At 39.7% G+C, this 17,041-nt stretch overlaps 1 protein-coding gene across 4 annotated transcripts in view; it reads right to left on the bottom strand.

Annotated features, from left to right (window-relative positions):
* kaznb (kazrin, periplakin interacting protein b) overlaps nucleotides 1–17,041 on the bottom strand; it is a 104,803-nt gene that overhangs the window by 74,508 nt on the left and 13,254 nt on the right. For all 4 annotated transcript variants that reach the window (XM_068712241.1, XM_068712243.1, XM_068712245.1 and 1 more), the window contains exon 2: nucleotides 13,799–13,956. In XM_068712241.1, the coding sequence (XP_068568342.1) occupies nucleotides 13,799–13,956 (158 nt within the window). The remainder of the gene's footprint in view (nucleotides 1–13,798; nucleotides 13,957–17,041) is intronic.

Consider the following 17,041-nt stretch of genomic DNA (forward strand, 5'->3'; position numbering starts at 1 on the left):
TTTTAATTAGAGCAATATGGCTGACTCATCCACGAATGTAACTGAAGGAAAAGGAGGTTCGTTTTCCTGCCTGAAAACCTGTTTTAGACTGCGACTACAGTTACGACTACTTTACATATGCTTTAGTGCAAAAGGGCAAAGCACTTATGCAAATGTGTTTGTAGAGACAAACTGTGCTGATGAGATACTTTTGTATTATGTCTTTTATTTAATGGCTCCAACTTATTCTAATTGTGAATGTATGTGATTTAAACGTGTTTAATAAGCTGGCTCCTGCAGGAGCCGGGAATTGCATTAATCTGCATGCTATATTAAGTTTGTCGGAAACTTGTTTGGCTCAGGGAGCTGAGCTCTTGTAAGGGATTATAACAGGGTATTAATAATAAGATCCATGGAAAGCAAAACAAAGAAATGTTGCTTTCTGTTTCTAAAAAAATTTGCATGTGGGCAAACTAATTAACATAGTATCATTTCACAGTCATGCTGAAATAATGAATGTGCTCCAGTGAATGTCCTCAAACAGTATCTTTGTTGACATGTCCCTGTGTTTATTGTCCTTGGTGTGTGTGCATCTAATAAGACTTTGTTTGAGATGTGTGTTTGGGTAAATATCTCTGCTGTCTTGCTGTTTGTAATGCGTGATTCTGTCTGGGAGATGAGAAGAAAATGGAGACAAACACACAGTTGGATGAAAGTGAGATGAAGAAGGAAGGAAGGAGGGAGGACACAATAAACACGGCATGTTTACCGAGGACAACAATCACGTTGGACTGCAATTCCTCAACGCATCAAAACCACCTTTCATTACACAAGCCTTTGAAAACATAATGGTCATCCCGCTACTCCCTAAAGAGAAAATCCATGCCTAAACATAAACCACAGATGCAGCGGAGAGGCTGGAGAGTAGGTGAAGGGCTCTTACACGTAAACACACAGTACAGATGGTACGTCCTCCGTTTTCAATTGCATAACTTTGGATAAACGTACAAAATGTCCTCCACCCCTTACACTGCTAAAAATGAATAAACTCTCATTCTAATGTCACTTATAATCCAAACAAAGTGATGGAACATATATTAAAGTGAAGTACACTGTAAAATGTCACCTATAAAATGTTTGCAAAAGCTGCATACTATTCATAGAATTGCTAAGTTGTTGTTTAGCTTTTTGTTCCCTGTTATTTCTATAAAGATCCACAAAAACTTCAACCTTACATTATCCCTTTCTCCAATAATTCCCTAAGGTCTACGTTGTTTTGCCATGAACGTTTTAAAAGAAAAGTAACTGCTTCTGTTCTAGTTTTAAGTGGTACCTTCTTGTACCTCACAGACTGCAGGGTGGTTACAAAGTGTCTCCTCATTATGTTGATGACAAGACTACAGTAATGCTAGCAGCTCTGTGAGGCTTTACTGAGGCAGAGTGGTGCTTTGAGTTAAATGCTAACGTCACCAAAACATGCTCACATTGACATCCACCTCTTATATAAAGCCTAAATATCCACACTATAAAGTGAGTATGCACTTGTAAAATCGACTGACTGTTATAGTTCGAAAATGTGAATGTTTGACACAGTTTGATCTAAAACTAAAATGCTAAAAAAACACAACTAGAAATCAAAAAGAAGCAGCAGGTTGGTAGAAGTTTATTCATATAGAGCAACAGCACTCAAATTATTCCACCGGAGGTCCATTTTTAAAACAGCTACACTCCAGATCAAACACGGCGCTATCTTGCACTCTGAACGAGCAGAACTGATTTCAGCTGAACAAACTCAAAACCTGCTGAGACGCATTTTGCGAGAACCTGGGAAGGTTTTGGAAACACGAAAAGAAATATTGGTATAAAAATGTAAATGTCCAGACTGGAAAAAGACTGAATCCAAGAAATGAACGTGATGAACTTCTGATAATATACACAGAACATTATGTATCATCCTGGGAGTTAAAATACAGAGATCCTAAAGTCACATTTTCATTCATCTTAAATGATAAAATCAAGTGAATTTAGACCTCATGCTAGACTCCTTGGTGATTTACAATACATAACAGAAATGTCACCTTGTTTCCAAAGAATAACAATTATAGCTCTTTCAAAAGCACCTGCCTAGCATTTTATGTCAGGGTTGAAAAGGGACAAGTATCACATTAAAATATCTTCTGTTGAGTTCATTAAAATACCATCTGCTCACCAAAAAAAACATCACAAAGATTAAATTTCTCTCCAGGGAACTGTAAAAAAAAAAAAAAAAAATTCAGCAAGATTCAGTAATCTGGCAACAGTGATGCATGATTATGCATGCTGATAGGCTGATAGGATGGAAACGTGAAGCAGTCAAACTGCAATAAATGGAGAATCCAGGCAGAGCAAAGTGCTGTAACCAGCCGGCATCACGCACTAACAAATTCATACAAGAAGAACCGTAGGAGAGCGTAAGAGGATTCAGAGTTGAGGAGAGAAATCGCAATCATGAATACTAACAAGGTTGGGGGATAGAACGGGAGAGCACATTAAGAACATGATTCATTACACAAGAACGTATATGAAACAATCACAATGACGGCTTCCATTTGTAATAATAAGCTTATAGAAACATACTGAAATGAGGGTTTTTTTTCCATTATGAGTATTTGTGTTCGACATTTCTGATCCTGTTTGCAGCATTTACACTTTGTCATGCTTTCTCAGCAAAGCTTTCCGTTTTAATATTTGTGGCCTCTTTATGCATTTAGCATGTCGTCGTGTTCACAGGAAGTGATGAGGTGAAGCAGAGGAGTACTAATGTATGAGCAATATGGTAAACTGAGGGGGGACCGTGTGGATTAGGGCTGAGTGAAGCATGATAAATGTACAGTATCATGCATCCAGAGGACAAAGTAAACATATTTAAATGAAGTAAATATGAGAGACCCAAGGAGAATCCCAAAAGATTCAAGCATCAAAGTCTGCATTTATACTTTAAGCTGTTACAGTAAGGGCTCTAAGCACAGGGAATCATGTACGATTATGTGTAGGCCTTTCCTGCTGAAGCGCTGAATTTATGAAGGTAAATATGTAATATATTGTGTAAAAATGTAAGAGGTTGTACACTTGATGTGAGAAGTTGTAGTAAACTATGTGAGAAGTTGTAAAAACCTAAATCTGAACTTGTTGTATGTTTAAAGTTTCACTCACAGAACGCACTTAATCTGAAAGTGAAGTCACAGAAATCAGAAGACACTGCTCCTTTGCTCTGCTGTCGCCTATGTGCCGTCTTCTGTCTGCGAAGTTGGATCCGCTAAGGCAAAACGATGCAAAACATCTGCATCTTATGAATCATTTAGTGCGATATTGCACCGCAGTCTTACGTTCAGTTGTAAGCGATCTGCCTCACCTTGCTTCAAAATGCAGTACCTTTATTTATTTATTTATTTTTAAAGTTGCACAAAAGCCATGCTGAGTTCCTTTTTAGATCATGAGACTTTGACACAATTCTTAAATAATTCAGCCTTAATAGTTTGTCCACATGCTGGTGTGAGTGTCCCCATGAACAACATACATAAAAACAGTGAAGTTGTTTCAGTAACACAGTAACATGAAAAATATTTTTTCACCAAGTTAATTCATTTTTAAAGTCTTAACAAAATCACAAAACCTTTTTTTTATCTTCATGTTAAAAAGACCCAGTGAAATGGCTATATTTTAATTTCACTTTACTTTATATTTTACTGTAAATTTGTATATGTTTCTACTTTTTGCACTGTGTTGATGATTGTTTAATGCTATGCACCACCCGTCATGTCAAATTCCTTGTATGTGCAACATAGCGTGGCAATAAATGCTTCTGATTCTGATTCTGATTATCATGTTAGCTACCTAATCCTGGGCCAATTCTACAATATAATATAAAATATAATTTCCAAATAATCTTACCCTTCAACCTCTACCGTACAAAAGAACATTAAACATGAAATATATCAAACTGAAATTGAAGAATACTTTAGAATTGCTTTTATATAATTATTTAACTGCTTAAAAATGAACAGTTCAATCTCTAAAAGCTAGAAGTTAAGACTGACGGAAAAGAAAACCACTTAAGGATTTGAAAGATACTGTCGGCCTTTTTTCACAGAACTCAACGATGTTTGAATTCCATTTGGCTGCTTTTGATTTCAGGTTCCTGATATTATGCGAGTCGGCACAATGTCACTCACTGGGACACTTGAATAGAACGCCGTCGTCATTAAAGTTGTTAGTACCACTTTTCCTACTGTGACAAGTCAAAATGTCTGCTGAGAGAAAGGCCTCAGAATTACAGACTACCCAGAATGCCTCAAAGTGTGCAGTTGAGAAAAAATGTGAAATACAGAGAATCATAATGTGAACAAACCAAAATGTTTATCGTGTCGTTTTGGATTTCAGCAGTTTGACCTAATCGGAGGGAGAACCGAGTGTGTTTCTATAATGACCACCTGGTGATGTACTCTTCACTGGGCAGCAGGACAGTCAATCCCTGTGTCTAGACCCACTGGACACGTGTAATGATGGGTCAGGAGGGGGGGGTAATCCTCAACACCAGAACTGAGGACTGGTGGTCTACAACACCCTGCACCTCCTGATCCTGATTTCCATGGTGGGATTACATCCAGCCTCTCTGTTTAATTGCATTACACCAGATTACGTGACCAGATTACAAGATTGTATGGCAAGAGTACATGAATGTATGGTTCAGATGATAAGGATCAGAGGCAGCAAGGTTTATGAAATTAAATGAATGAAATTTATTTATTGTCATATACATTTTTTACATATATAGGAAATTTAGCCTTTGCTTTTAACCCATCACCAGTTTATTGGGAGCAGTGGGCTGCTGAGAATCGCCCGGGGAGCAATTAGGGGTTCAGTGTCTTGCTCAGGGACACTTCGACAGAGGACACGTCCCAGGCAAAGATCGAACCGTCGACCTTGCGGTTACCAGATGACCCTCTTAACCCAGTGTGTCACGGTCGCCCATTTATGATCAATCTGCTGTGATTTCATTCATTGTTTTTGGGTATTATGTGTTATGTTCACTGAAAAAGTTTGTGTTGTATGTAATCACTGTTTAAACATACAGTAAACTCCCTGAGAGAGGAAAATACAGATTTTAGAAAGATAAAAACATCTCAAATTCTGTCTTGAAATCCTGTGTTGTTTACATTTGAGTGAACAAGTCATCTAGTGTACTAAGATAGTAGCAACGGTAGTCCTCTTATTTACACCTCAAAGTTAATGTCAGGTTCCAACTGAGAACCATGCACAAAAATGAGCCTCTTCTCTTCTGTTTCCTTTTATTAGTTGATTTAATACGTTGATATAATTGTTTATTGCTGCTTGATACTACCACTTTAAGAGCCCTTTTCCCCAAATACATATTTTCTTATTCAATATATTTCTTTTATCTAAGAATTGGTTTATGTTCACACTATAATATGATCAAAAATATAAATATATAGTATAAATATACTGTAAATTGAAGAGACTACTAGGAAAGGTTCTCAACTTGAGGGACGGGACCCTAAGGTCAAGAAAAATAAATAAATAAATAAATAAATGAGTCTGGGAAGTGTTTTTTGCATTATAATTTGCTTCAGAATAGATTGTATTGAGTGTGTTTGTGAGAGTCAAAGACACATGGGTTTCTGATGAGGGACTTCCGGCGGGTCAGGGCGGAGATAAAAAGTCACAGAACTAATCAAAAATCCACCGTGCCTGGAGCACATTAAACAACGCCTAGCTGTTAATACTAAACAAAATAGTCATCGCAAACAAGGCATTTTTTATCAACGTCTATCAGAGAAAACACCATGGGGGCACACTCAAAAAGTTTGAGAACTACTGTACTAGAGGAAATAAGATTAAGGTATTTATTTGGAAAATGATCCACTGAGATCTAAAATGTAGCCGTATGAGCGCAGTGCAGAGCGGCGGCTACGTGTTAGCCATGCACTAAAAGCACATGTGGCCAGCCCAGCTATGTCAACAAGGCAAGGAGAAGCTCAGACAAAACACACACACACACACACACACACACACACACACACACACACACACACACACACACACAGAGTGAGGGAGAGCAACTTCATTCTCAGCTCAGGTTGACATTATTCTATTATAGATTTGCATAGCAAATAGTTGTTTGCTGCTAAATACAGCTCCTTTAATGAGGCAACTGTGGCTCAGTGGTAGAGCAGCGTCGTCCTTCAATCAGAGGATCGGCAGTTCGATCCCCGGCTCCTCAAGTCCATGACGATGTGTCCTCGGGCAAGACACTTAAACCTAAACTGGACTGTAGCTGTGCCTACGGTGTGTGAATGTAGCATGAATGGTTGGATAGTCCTGATGGGCAGGCGGCACCATGCATGGTAGACCCATTCATACATCAGTGTATGAATGGCCGTGAATGGGTGAGTGATGGGATGTAGTGTTAAAGTGCTTTGAGTGGTCGGAAGAGTAGAAAAGCACTATACAAGTACAAGTACAAGTCCATTCACCATTAGCCATTAAATACAGAACGACCTAAAAACGGATCAATCACATGACCTTAATTTGAAAGGGTTTTCACATTCTTCCTACATTAATGGAGATGTTTTTTTGAATTTACGTTTCAAAAAAAAATTGAAGCCACGCTATCTGTATAAAGGTGTATCGCACCCCCTTTACACACCGGGGGCGTGACGAATAAACAACACAAAAATGAGGAATACTCGCCTGCGAATATTTCCCATCAAAACTAGTCATACTGGCCGTGATGCTAATTTGACACAGTTTGCAGCATTTTAGTCGATAACATCGGCGCAGGCAGAGGTGCATCCTACTGACCCAGCCCAGCATCTGGCAGTCTGTCTGTCTGAGGTTAATTGCTGTACAGCCTAAGCTACAGTAAGCTATTTATTCCTTTTAGCAAAATGCCATAAGTTTCCTTCAGTAGTCTCAATTGAATGCATAATGCATGCGACACTACGTCATTTGTAAAGGCAGCATGTACTAAAAGTAAAAAGAAAATGTATGTGATTTGTCCGTTGTTGTACAATATAGTGAATATTTTTAAATACGTCTGTTCTGCACAACATGATTGGTTGATGCCTTTATTCGCGGTGTGAAAGGTAAAACAAAATCGTCCTGTTTCTGTAAAAAAAAAAAAAAATGGCGCCACTTTTTTGCTGAGTAATATTCCCGTCCTGTGTCAAAGTACTCAATAGTTCGAAAAAATATACTGACGTGCGATTATTAAATATAGATAATAATAAACGCTCCCGGTGTGTAAAGGCCTTCAGGATGAGTGAAAGCATTTCACAGCAGCGACAATTTTCAAGGTAACATGAAAACTAAAAAAACCTCCAGTGACGTTATCGGTGGCCAACTGAAGGTGCAGCGGTCAAATAAAAAAAAAAAGCTGGAAGTGTGTGCTGCTCAAAAAAATAAAAACAGGTGTGTTAAGCAGCTCTGGGCCAGATGCCTGCTTGCTCCAACTCTTCAGAGCGATTGCTTCTGGCAGCGAATCAGATAGAAGGGAAAGTCATTTATATTTCCTGTAACACCCCACAAGCTGTGGAGGCAGGGAGCATTTAAATCTCGTCTAAGGTCAACAGGGAACTCAATGGCTGTGATAACAAGTATCCCATCTTTGATTTTACTCTCTTTTCGTCTCTGCAGAAATCCTGCCTTTGATGAGGGTTTGTGCAGAAGGTTTTAAAGTAAACAAGACGAGCTGGACGACGGCAAATAACTGTGTTCAGGAGCAACGTTTGAGATAAGGGAAACAAAAGGCACACCGATGTCACTCCACGACACATTAACGTCTCTGCTCATGTCTGCTGTGACCACAGAAGTGGATGTTTTCTCATAAATTATTCAGGTTTCAGTTCCGTGGAGGCGATTCCAGCAGCAGCAGCAGCAGCAGCACAAGGAAGCTCACCTAAGGCGGAATGCTAAATAATCGACTAATAGATCAGGTTTCTTTTCACTGAATGACTCAAAACACCGGAGACCAGAATGTGGGTTCAAATATCTTCTGTGAAAATCTCTCCAGGAACTTTAAGCTGTCTGTGGCTGACGGAGAAAGTCACAGGAGGACACGAAGCCAACTCTAGACACTTATCCACGTCAGCCAGACAAAAACAACCGCACAACAAAAGGGCTGCAAAGAGCACAAACAGTCCGTCACTCAAGAGGAAATTGACAGGGAGAGAGGCCTTTCCATATCACCCGCACTTCTTCCGAAATTGAGGTGAACACCTTTGATCAGCAGAAAGATGCGAGTACTGATCCGGATCAGCTGTGTGACAGTACTCAGGGTTTCCATAGAAACATGCGCACCCCGAATACGCCACCTTAAACATCCTGAACTGCATCAACAGATGGTTTCTGGGAAAGCTGAAGGATGATGAAGTCTCACAATCTGGCACGCATTATTTCATCTAACGGAGGCCATATTGTCATCTTAAAAATATCCACAGTGAAAGTTTGAAAAATAGGAGGGTTTATTTGCAAAAAATAGCATTTGTTTGATCGGATTAGAGATTACCGTGCGTGTATAATAATGTGACGGGGGTCTGGGAACGCAGAAACGAGCGTGTCTGCCTCATGGCATTTGGAAAACAATCTCTTCTGTCATTCCATATCAGGAAATATATGTCTACAGTCATTGTATCCCTGCACTCAGGTTTGCCTTATCATCAGCTGGGACAGACGTGTTTTGAAATCTTCTCGGCAGTCAGCTCCAATACAGTCAGTTTAATGCGTACTCATTAATCGTTTTTTGCTCCCCCGGTATTTCTGAGTGGGTAGAAATGTGGAAACTGGTGAGAGATGTCTACCGGCTGAAACTGCAGTTGTTTAAAAAAAAAAAAAAAAAAAAAAAAAAAAGCAGCCCCAGCTCTTTGAAGTCCAGCCCACTTCAGCTCGCACTATAAAACAAAAGGATGTAACATTGAAATATAGGATTAGGAGTGGACGGATTTTCATACAATAGGGTAAAAAAAAAATCTGCCTCAAAATGAGGCATGAGATGAAAGCTTTGGCTTCTCTGTGTTCAAACACCCAAAGATACTTAGAGAACAAAGAAAGCTGCCCATAAGGAGGATCTCATAAATGATAACCCACCTCTCCTGCCGGCACTGAGACTCAAAATGGTTGAATGGAAATAACAGAAATCATGGATCTATAGCAGGATGGGGCTACACTTTTGCTGCAATCCTTGGACCGCCTTTGTCCTCTTTCTTTGACTATATATAAATCTTTCACCATATCTCTGTGTCAAATAGTTTAATAGCTCATTACGGACCAGATCTGAACTGATTCCTTTATTCACTAACAACTGCAGAACGACCTAAATCTCTCTTGTTTTTTCACAAAAAACAAAAACAATTCCAGAATTGCGCACACCGACTTCCTGTTCTGTTCTTCCCGTCTGTTTGTTGTTTCTGACCTGCACAGCTGAGTATTTATTTAAAGTCGGAGTTTTCTTCTCACCCTGCGAGAGCGGATCAGATCAGACCAAACATTATTTTTTGAAGGATTAATGCAAGCAATGTCTTCTCTGTCACGCCATCACCAGGCCGCCATTGTAGCCCCGCTGACTCCTAAACCAAAGTAGCTAATGCAGTGCAACGTTCCACCGCATCAATTCACAGCTTCCGCACCCTCTGAAATGCATTTGATTAGTCACCCCAGCGCAGCATCGGGGACATAAATAATTCATCTGTGCAAATGACAAATGAGGCAATCAATTCTGGGACAGCATTCAAAGAGAAACTATTCAAATCCCTCTAAATTAATTTTCTGCCTTTTAGTGGCCGTGGACTTGAAATTTGAATGCTGAATTCATCAGATGATGTATTTAACTTGACTTCTACAAACTAAACAGTTTGGTGTCATGAAATGTTTTCAAAAGATACACATACAGTAACAAAAGTTCAAGGTTTCTTGACTGACGGCAAGCTTTGGAGAGTTCTCTCAGACCAGCAGTGAAAGTCACACCGCTGGCAGCACTAAATACTGGATATCAGAGTCTGAACTGCGCAGAGAAAAGAGCAGGAGAGCTGAAGAGAAGGAGAGCTGGTCTAATTTCATATTCCCTCTGACAGCAGAAACACTACTCTCCCCATGAATGCAAAATCCTGTGGATGAGGCGAGCTCCTCAATGTGAGATGAGATCACACTTGACTTTGACCTCTGAGAACAAAGAAATCTGATGCATAATCTGTCAACAATTATTTTGTCTGTCTGGTGTAGCCTGAGTGATGATAGGGAGCCTGAGAGCTCAATCTTGCTGCTCTGATAAGGTGAATGAAGTCAAGAGAATAGAGTTGTAATGTTGAATCTGAACCCAGTATCAAACACAGTTATTGAACATTAATCCTTTCAAACATTATTGTATCTAATTAGGTTTATCTGAGGTTGACAAATGACTAGCGTTAGAAATAACAAACTGAAAGCTGTATAATCAGATTTTGTTTTGTTTAATTGAAATCCGGATTATATTATCTATACCACCGCGACCCGACCCCGGATAAGCGGAGGAAAACAGATGGATGGATGATCTATACCAAGAAAAAACGTCTACGCCTTCTAGAACGATGTGACAATATTATGGTTAAGGTTTGGTTAGGTTTGGGCATAAAAAAAAATAAAAAAAATGTTAAGGTTATAATAATAACCACGTGGCGGAGGTTAGGGAGGGAATCGTGGTGGTTGTTTTTGCTTTGATTTACTTATTTCATTTTGTACTTTTGCCAAATGTTTAGCAAAACAGCTGTTAAGGAATTAACGTTAATTAGCGAGATCTGATATGAACTGCTCTAACGCCGACCAGTTGCCTCTGCAACACCTAATTATAACCTAACCTGAGTCTTAAACCCCAACTGAGGAGGTATGATACGATAATGACAAACTGTTTATAAGAGGAGGGAAACAGCATTCACCTGATCCAATGGAACTTCTGTCAGAATTCAGACACTCCCAGTTTGAGACACACTCTTTCTATCGGACTTGGCTGTAGCCTCAGAGTAAACAAACATATCACCCTAGCAACTGTCAGCACCCCCTGCTGATCTGTTTCGTCCTGTGACAGTTCAGGGCAACAAGCCCCATCTGACAGAGGCCTGCCCTCTGCAATCCTTCTAAGAAAAAAAAAAAAACATGAGAACACATAAAGGTTGTGGGTTGTACCGTCTGACACAAACAAGGCCAACATGAAGAGAAATCGGTCACACTGACGTGTCTGAGCGCTTCACTTAACACTGAACTACCGGCAAACTTTTTTTTTTTTTTTTTTTTCCTCAAGTACAACTTCTTGGGGAGATAATCGGCACTCCATCCGCAGCTGAGTTTCCCACTCATCCATCACCTCCCAATGCTATGTTCCTGACTAACTGAAAAAAACTGACTGCAGGCTAACAATCTTTCACTCCAGCTTGCATACAACTGGGCCGAGGTGAAAGCAATGGCCTTTTGCTGAATTACCTTCCGTTTAATCAATGACACTGCGACAGAGAAAATATCTCCAGGAGAATGGCGGATGGACTCCGTATCCATCATGCACGTCCATGAAGGTGCTAATGGATGACCCCAATGCATCACTGTGTCAAGATTCATCCATCAAAATGTAGAAATATAGATAAAAGGACAAATTGAAGCAACAACATAAGGATGAAATTTATTCTCATCTGAAGCAGAGAAGAGCGACGGAAGGATTTTACGACTTTGGTAGCCTTTTGTTTTAAAGCAGAACATGCTGAAAACACACATTTGTTGCTTACCCTTAAAGGTTTTCTATATTATAGCAAATAACTATTAGCGTTGTAAAGATATAGTAGATAAATGTCTACTAGAGCGGAGACTCTGTGTGTTGTAATCTGGACTTCTTTGCACTTTGTTTACAGCTGGGCCAGCCGTGCGCGCCTTTGAGTGCATGTCAGTGCATGTGAGCGTGCCCCAATGGTTAGCTCACAGCCCCTGCTTTGCGCTCATACGGCGGTTACGGCTGACGTCCGGTTCCCATTCTGGTAAACACTGTTAGCTCTGGCAGCACTGTTGCCGCTGTTTGCACTGTTAGCCTCCAGCTCAGCTGTCGCCATGTTGATAGCGGTGTGGAGGGAAAACATATGCTCTGAATTTCACATTGAGCTGACCTTTAAGACTAAAAGAGTGCATAAATCAAGTAGATCTAAAGAAACTACAGCCAGGACTTTTGGACAGAGGCAAGCATTTCCCTTCCATGGATCTTGAGGATTATCAGTTAAAAAAAAAGGTTGCCAAAGCTTCCACAGAGGTTGTGCTGTGGGCAAATCTTTCATTTAAGCTCAGGGATGAACTCGATGTGGTTTCAACTTCGAGCCGAGGTCACACTGACGTGCCGGGGGCAAATGAGACAAGACAGTACGTCTCTGTTTTTTCTCTCTTCGTTGGAAAGTTTGAAGAATAATGTATGACAGGGTGAGAGGAATAATGGGTCATTGTAGAAAAAACTACAGTGAACAAGGACAAACATGGGTCGAGCATGAAAAGCTGCAGTCTTAGTTGTTGTTGATACATTCAGGTAGCCAGGATTTTAGAAATACTGATGCCCCTTCAACCTCCGAGAAAGTTTTGACCAGACAACAAAAGTTCAGTTTCAATATGTTTTCTATTATTTCGATTTGCCATGCTTTAATCATTAATCATTTATCATTGAAGTGTTCAAGTCTGTTTTCTGTACATAATATTTCCCAACATGAATTGTGTTTCAAAGCCTTCTGTAAACTGCCAGCAAAGAAATTCTGGAGAAGAACTACTAAAAATGTTTATTGATTAACTTGGCTTTAAAAAAAAAATCAAGAAATATTTTTGTTGAATTAGGAGGATTTGCTGGGTAGAAATGATGAGGAAAAATTTGGTACGACAAGAAAAACATCTTGTTATAACTGAACAATTAACAAAGCGTTTAATATATACGTATATATATATATATATATATATATATATATATATATATATATATATATATATATATATATACATATATACTGTATATTTACTTATTTATTCTCTTTCTCTTTTCTTTTGGCAGCAGTATGCTCTAAGGACCAATCAGCAAACTATGGGGATATTTATCAACTTCTTAACCACTCAAACTATAATATGTGAATGTAAAACTAAGCATGATTAGCAAATACATAAATCATTTCCTTAAATCTAAAAAAATATATATTGTCAGTTGATAGTTCCAGGGTTAGGGTTAACAGATATGATAACGCTCATTTAGTGGAACATTTGTCTCATCGGGTATATTTTGGTATAAGAGCGCACAAGAGGACAAGAGAGCACCATTATCTTTCAAGATAAAGCCCTAAAACATCCTTGTATTGAAACAATCAAACGTACGATGGGTTGTTTAATATTCATGTGTTTATGTCAAAAGCCTGGAAAAGGAGGCAAAGATTGACTATTCAACTGATATTTACTTCTCCAGTACTACATAGTAAATGTTTTTGCCAGGGATTTATGAATTGTGTTGTATGTAGGTCTGAAGATTTGATTGTGAAAGTTTAATTCATGGTGTTTTTTAAGCCCAATTAAGCTGAGCATGGTTGTATGCATGACAAATTCATTGATTCGTTTACTCATCTGACAACCCTAAACCAGTCAATTCCTATTGAGGCTCACCAGACCAGACTGAGCAAGGCAAAAAGTTTTACTTCTGTGAACCTCTGTGAACTAAAGCGAAAAACCTGTATCCTAATCAGAAGGACAAGCATGCACTGAGTGACCTTTGACCTCGAGAGGGCAGAGGCTGTACCTGAGCATCCACGAGCAGGCGTCTCATCAGAGTCATGGACTTCCTCAAGGTGTCTCTCTCTCCGGGAATGAAGGTCTCGTCCTCGTGAGCCAGGCTACAAGATCTGGTCACCATGAACTGAGCAATCTGGTCGTTCAGGCTGTTGAGAGACTGGACCGCTGCAAAAGAGGCAAAAAGAGAACTGTAATGAAAACACATGACGTGTTGATCTACACTTTCTTCTCCTGCCATGTTGGGCGAGGAGCTCCAAAGACCCTTTCCTCTCCTTAAAGTGAAATTTTCTGGATTACACTTGTGTGATCTGAGACTCTTGCTACATCCACGGCCACAGTCGAGCAGCCTCCATTGTTCTCCTCTTCAGAATAATCCCTCTTTTGGACAAGGGGGGCATCATTAGGCTAAATCCATTACCAAGACACAGAAACTCACACTCAACCCGTTATGTAATCCATTTTTTTTTTTTTTATGGAGAGAGTCCCAGAAATAAAGTCTATTCTGTTGGGTTTGTTCGCTCAGAGGCTGTATCTACACAATGTGGAGCTCTTTGGTTCTTTGGTCACAGCCAGTGGGTGGTAATATAAAAATGTCTGATCAATACTGAAAAAAGTCTGTCTCAAAAGAAGCCTAGAGGAGCATTTTGTCAGAGCAGCCCAGCAGACGAGGAAACATATATCGTAGCTAACATATATAACACAACATAACATGCAGCATCACAGCTCATGCTGCAGCGTGGAGTTATCGACACCATGATGAGCAGCGGCCTGCTCCAGTAATTACTCAACTCATGAAGACAAACAGAGACGTCTAGCCGCATGATTAAAAACACAACCAGCCACCAAAATAATTGAATGATGATAAACAAGGACAAAGATTTAAATGAAAGCATTCACATTCAACTGGTGGTAATCTCTCAATGGTTGAAGAAAACCGTGAGACACTTATTAGTGCGATTAAAGAAACCAAAATGGCAGGTTCAATTTCAGAGAGATGTGAAGGAAATTACGTACAAGACATCGAGGATATTTGATGGAACGCTGCAGTCGTGGGTTTGAATATTTCACTCAGTGTAAACATCATATAGCTTCAATGAAGATTTGGAACGAGCAGATACAGAATGTATATGGTTGTGTCAGTCAGACAGTGTGGACTTAAAATGATTTTTCCAACTTTTAAACTACTGGTAGGTATAGAAAAAAGTTGAACTGTATGTTAAGGGTATTTAATTGTTTAGATAGATGACATCTATTAACATCTATTAACAGTAAAAAAAAACAAATATATTAAATTTATGATGATATAAAACAGAGAAAAGCAGTAGATCCTCCCATTTGAGAAGAGCAAAACAAATGTTTGGCATGTTTGCGTGATAAATAACCAAATGAATCATCAAAATCGCTGTCGTCAGTTGACTTTAGTGTCAACGTCAGTCTCTGCCGGTTAGCGTGTTTGAAGGAGGTCAGGACACTCGCTCCGAGTCAAGCATCACTTTCTCACACACACACACACACACACACACACACACACACACACACACACACACACACACACACACACACACACACGAGGCTAAGAGGTCAATTTGGGGCGAGAGTGACGGAGTGACGGAGCGCCGGAGGCGACGCGTGACTCACTGACGACAGTCAAGGTCGGCTTTTCAGCAGAATGATCAAAGATTTACGGCCACACCTTCCAGCATTTCTCTTGAACTGCGGTAGCATGCAAAAAGAGGCATGTTTACGAGCACACACCGGCCCAGGAGGCAGCGCTTCATACATCAAATCATCGCGAGGTAGGTGCAGGGAGGGGGGGAATAAAATGTTTACGAGAGAGGTCGACGATTGGATGCTAATTTCACATTCAACATTTACACGGTGTACCTCTCTGCCCCAAAGACGGACGAATGCGTCAGGTAATGGCACTCTGCTGCTGAAAATGACACGTTGTCAAACTGTGAGAACAAACACACCCTCTCCTCCTCTCCGCTCCACTGTCAATTGATATCGAATGCATCCTGTCACACACTGTGATGCATGATGGAGAAGGCAGGTGGCTTTCTATAAAAGCAATGTTACTTTGCCTACCCTGAATATGTCAAGCCACCGTATCACAATCACAATCACAATGCCACAGTTCCCGGCCAAAGCCTTAAAGCACGAGAGAGACGTGACAGAAACGCCGTGTGACGCTCTACTTGTTAAACCTTTTGTAATTGATTGCTGCTCACTCGTGAAATTGAAACAAATGCTGAAACTCCAGGCAGCTGATCAACGTTTTTGACAGTATTTCAGCTATGAAAGTGCGTGTGCGCCTCTCCACCACCGCAACTTGCACGTTTGATATGTTTCTGGTTGGATCAAACCAGAGGAGGCAGCAGCACGATCCTCTGCTGAGAATATGTAAGTGAGGAGACGTCAAACCACGTTTTCACATCGCTGGTCAGATACAACAGTGAGTGCAAGTATTTAAAATGAGCCGGTGAAGCTGACTGTCTGTGACCTGGAACATTTTAAAAATACAGAGAAGATTTCAGGAGAGGAAACTTGAGAGAAAATCATAGATTATTGAGATTTCCATCCATCTGGAGTCCAGGTTCATTTTGGTTCATTTTTGCCAACTTCCTAAGTTTTCATTTTTGTCTTTGTTTAGCACCTTTTAAACTGTCCTCATCCCACATGCATGGTGTTCTATTCTTTTCCAGCACAAACTCAGCTTGACTTTTTGTCTCATTCATTTTGTCTATATAACAAATGCTGCCTGCAATCCAAAATACAAGAAAAATGACTCCAGCTGCTATTAAAGTTTCCAAATCGTATATGAAAATTCTTCTAGAAGTAGTAAATACTTTTTAATAAAAAGTAAGTTTTACTTTTTGTACAAACATAAGAGAAATACAAATATAATACACTATATTTAAATTCATATAGATTAAAGTCTATGTACATTATGCCTGTGAGTCACTGCAAATACGAATAATTAAACGTCTAAAAATGTCTTTTTTATGGTCTACAGGCATAAATGAGATCCTGTAAACAGCTTTTCTCAGCTTTTCTCTGCATGACATCAATAAAGTTGCTAAATTTATTCACAGATGAATATGCCGTATAATTGTATAAAATGTCTCTATCACTGTGTATTTCACACATTTCCTTTATTCTGGAGTGCGTTTCTAAAGATGTGCATATACAAGATGGCCCCGTCAGGTCTGTGTTTCTTCACATCTGTATTTTTGAAGTAAAATGTACA

This window comes from Cebidichthys violaceus, unplaced genomic scaffold (assembly GCF_023349555.1).
Source record: "Cebidichthys violaceus isolate CVI_PGR_0920_01 unplaced genomic scaffold, fCebVio1.0.p SCAF_17, whole genome shotgun sequence".
NCBI classification, from domain to species: domain Eukaryota; kingdom Metazoa; phylum Chordata; class Actinopteri; order Perciformes; family Stichaeidae; genus Cebidichthys; species Cebidichthys violaceus.